Here is a 4,124-nt window from a genome sequence, read left to right as displayed (position 1 = left end):
TGTAGGGTGCCGCTTGGCCCAGGCTGTCCCCTGCCCTGTAGGGTGCCACTTGGCCCAGGCTGTCCCCTGCCCTGTAGGGTGCTGCTTGGCCCAGGCTGTCCCCTGCCCTGTAGGGTGCTGCTTGGCCCAGGCTGTCCCCTGCCCTGTAGGGCCCCCAGCTCGGGATCAGAAGTGACTCCTATAGCTCTGGTGTGTGTATCCGAGCAGAGCAGTGGAAACCCTCAGGGTCCTCATGGGGAACAAGTGCCCTGAGCAGGGGAGGGGCTGTTGTGAGGCAAGAGTGGAGCATGGCACTGCTGTGCCTGTCCCTGTTCATTCTCACTGAGGCCTCCAGGGAGGGGACACACGAGACAGCATCGCAATGCTTGGTGGTCAAGAGTCAGTGACATGGGACTGTGGATTTAGCACAGCTGACACCCAGCACTAAGTAAAATGGGTGTGGTGATTAACACCTATAATCCCAGCACTCAGCAGAGGCAGAAGGATCAAAAGTTCAAAGTCACTGCCTACTACATGGCAAGTTCTAGGTCAGCCTGGGCTACATGAGACCCTGCCTAAAAAGAGAGAATGTGGGAGACCACAGGCTCAGGGCAAGGCACACGGACAGGCTTCAGGTTACTATGCTTTTGCCACTGAGCCATCCCACCTAGCAGTCAAGACCACTCTCCTCTGGGAACTGGCTATCTGCCTAGGCCGTCTGCTTCTAAGTAGACAGGGGAAGATGGCATTTTGCAAACAGGACAAATGTCATCACATGGTCACGTTCCTCATTTGAGAGACAAAGCATTCCCTGATTCTCTGTCAGAGCCCATCAGCCTTTGCATCTGGCTAGGGCCTGCTGCCCTGTTCTCCTCCGGGCCTCTGGGCTCTCAGGAAGATGTGCTCACCCTGAGAAGGAGGGACAGCAGGTCTTCAGAGCGAGCCCACTGCTCCAGGACGCTGTCTAAGGTCTCGATGTACCAGGAGCCACTCTTCTTGTCTCTCCAGGAGACAAAACCTGCAGGAAGAGGAAGGCTGAAGTCTGCCACAGAGCAGAGTGGCACACTCCTTGGCAGAACATGCAGGCTACAGCCAGACTCAGACTGTGGCTCACTGGCACGTGGCAGGAGCTGCCCCATCCCTGGGGCTCCCTGCTACTCTTCACCCTCAACACCACCCGACTGGCTGTGGCTTCCATATTCTCAGCGTGGATATCAAGGTTTGGAGAAGTCAGAGATCACAAGAAGGTTCCAGGATGCACCTTATCGCTCCCTTACCAGGCAACGTGCCGAGGGAAAGGCTAGCCCCTCCCTTGTCTACTCTCTAAAACAACCCCAACTAGAATTACTGTTCTTAATCTGCACGACAGTCTGCCTGCGTGCCTTGCCTGCTTCACCCTGAGGGGGGCCTGGGAGAGGAGAAGTGACTTGCCGAGGACCCCACAGACTGTGCCCGGAAGAAACAAGACCTCGGGGCATAGCTGCCTCCCGGTTAGGGGCGGATGTGTGGATAAGCTCACCTGGGAAGGTGGAGTAGGACACAAGGATGTCACTGGGAGTGGGCAAACTTGACACTGCATCCAGCTGGTCGAAGGTCATTGGGCCTTCCTGGTATGGGACAGCATCTGGCTCAGAGTCACTGTCGAAGGCTTTGCCTTTAGAGGAAGTGCGAGGCACCTCAAAGCCATGGTCTTTCTGCTCTGCAGGAAGTGAAAACAGACACCCAGTGTCACTGGTGTCACTAAAGCACACAGTACTTCTCCTGGAAAGGGAAACGCCTGGACCTGCAGGCTTTACCTGTGACCTCTGCCAACACCAGAAGGAAACTGAAGCTGGCATATGAGAGAGTGCACTTGTTTTGAGATAGGGTCTCTCTATGCAGCCCTGGCTGTCCTGGAACTCACTATGTAGACCAGGCTGGCCTCAGATTCACAAGAGGTCCACCTGCCTCTGCTTCCCAAGTGCTGTGATTAAGGCATGAGCACAGTATTTATTTTTAATTATGTGTGGAGATGGGCTATGTGCACAGGAGTGTAGCTGTCCACAGCGGCCAGAAGAGGGTATCACAGCCTGATGTGGCAACTGAACAGGTCCTCTGCAACAGTGTGTACTCTGCATCTCTCTAGACCCTGGCCTTGGACTTTGATCACCCTCCCTTGGCTTCCGAAATAGCTGAGATTACAGGCCGAACTATTTGTATTTTTTGATCGATCCTAATTTTATACTACCCCAAAGAGGGAATCCAAACTATACCAAATAAGGGGTTGACAAGATGGCTCAGTAGGTACAGGCACTTGCTGCCAAGCCTGGGTCCCTCATGGTGAAAGAAGAGGACTGACTCCAAGTTGTCCACTGACCTCCAGTGTTGCAGGATACTTGATTCTATTGTGAACCTCGAGATTGTGAACTGTAAAAACCTGTGTCTAGTTGTGGAGGGGCTCAGCCCTAGCACAAGCCTTTAGCTGACTCCAAGTTGTCCACTGACCTCCAATATTGCAGGATATTTGATTCTATTGTGAACCCCGAGATTGTGAACTGTAAGAACCTGTTTCTAGTTGTGGAGTGGCTCAGCCCTAGCACACACCGTTAATCCAAGAGCTCTATAAACAAGAGCGAAATAAAGTTAACCCTAGGTCAAGAGGCGGAGCAAGACACCAGCTAACGGATTGAGTGGAAAAGAGGGACCCTGAAAGAAGCGTATTTAAGACAGTGTGGAGAAGAGCTAGCCTTTTAGCCTTTAGGCTTTTGGTTTTTGGCTTTTTCATTCTGGGACGTGAACTGAATAGAAAGGCTTTTTCCTTCTGGGATGTCGGCTGAGGACAAAGGTCAGTGGGGTGCTTTCTCTGCCTCTCTGAGCCAGCAGGCTTTCACCCGGCATCTGACTCCTGAGTCTTTAATGTTAAAATCGGACGACTGGGATTCTTGTTCTTAATAACAACATTCCACCAAGAAATTGATGTGTGTCATTCTCAGTCTGCAAACTGGATGTGCAGCCCAAGCCTGCAGTCACATGCTGTCTAAATGGTGGGGCTGATCCCCCATAACAACACAGAGCAGGAGGCAGAACGTCCCTGGCCTGCATGTGGCTGCCTTCTCCACATAAGCTCTAAAATCTTGAAGAGGAGTCACCCCAAGATCAACAGCTGGGCCTCTCTGAGCCACAGCTAGGCTCTGGCCAAGAGTGTCACACTGTTCGTTCACACTGACGACAGCACACCTGCTCCTGGCTCTGGGAGAAGTTTTCCAAGCCTGGTTCTGTTCCCCGTGCTAACAAAGGGTAGGTGACATGCTGCCCTTGAAATCGGAATGGTGAATCTGAAAACAGCAACAGTGGAGCCACCAAAGCCCTGGGCCGTCATTAGATGTGTGTGGACAGGACACCCAGCCAGGCAGGGAGCAGGGAAGTCGCTGTTTCTGTTCCTAGGTGACAAGGCACCATTAGATAGCAACAGCATTAACCAGCAGGTCATACTTCCTGGTGGACACAGATCGGACAAAGAAGAGACTGGAATTCCACAAGGGGGAACAATTAGGAGGGTAGACAGGGTCTCATAGCCAAGGATAGCCTGAAACTATTTTTTGGTCTCTCTATATAGCTCTCACTGTCCTGGGACTATGTAGATGGGCCTAGCCTGGAACTCACAGAGAGCCTCCTGCCTCTGCTTCCTATGTGCTGGGATTAACCTAGTCAAGGAAGGGGGTATCTAGGGAAGACTTCCTGGAGACAATGGCAATAAACTGGAAGTAGAGGGACAGGAGAGTTGGGGGCTGGAGAGATGGCTCAGCAGGTGAAAGCACTGGCTGCTCTTGCAGAGGTTCTGTTCCCAGCATCCAAAGAGCAGCTCCCAACCATTTCTAAATGCAGTTCCAGGGGCTCTCATGCCCTCTTCTCGCCTTCACAGGCTCCTGCACTCATTCAGTGCAGTCTTACGTTCATGCAAAATACCAAATACCTAACTTAAAAAAAAAAAGCCAGTTATGATGGCGCAGTCCTTTAATCCCATCATGGAGGCAGGTGTATGTCTATGAGTTTGACAACAGTCTGGTCTACAAAGTGAGTCCCAGGACAGCCAGGGCTACACCTCAAAAAATTAAATAAAGATAGATAGATAGATAGATAGATAGATAGATAGATAGATAGATAGA

The 4,124-nt window shown here is 51.7% G+C and overlaps 1 protein-coding gene across 1 annotated transcript in view; it reads right to left on the bottom strand.

The window, feature by feature from the left end:
- Positions 1-4,124, bottom strand: part of Casp9 (caspase 9) — a 20,560-nt gene that overhangs the window by 5,294 nt on the left and 11,142 nt on the right. Inside the window, exons 7-8 of the mRNA XM_055610857.1 lie at positions 1,499-1,678; positions 888-997 (exon numbers count right to left, since the gene is read on the bottom strand). Of these exons, the coding sequence (XP_055466832.1) occupies positions 888-997; positions 1,499-1,678 (290 nt within the window). The remainder of the gene's footprint in view (positions 1-887; positions 998-1,498; positions 1,679-4,124) is intronic.

Source organism: Psammomys obesus, unplaced genomic scaffold (genome assembly GCF_907164565.1).
Source record: "Psammomys obesus unplaced genomic scaffold, mPsaObe1.curated_primary_1811, whole genome shotgun sequence".
Lineage (NCBI taxonomy): Eukaryota > Metazoa > Chordata > Mammalia > Rodentia > Muridae > Psammomys > Psammomys obesus.
The sequence above is the reverse complement of the archived record's forward strand: the minus strand, read 5'-3'. Positions and strand labels throughout refer to the sequence as shown.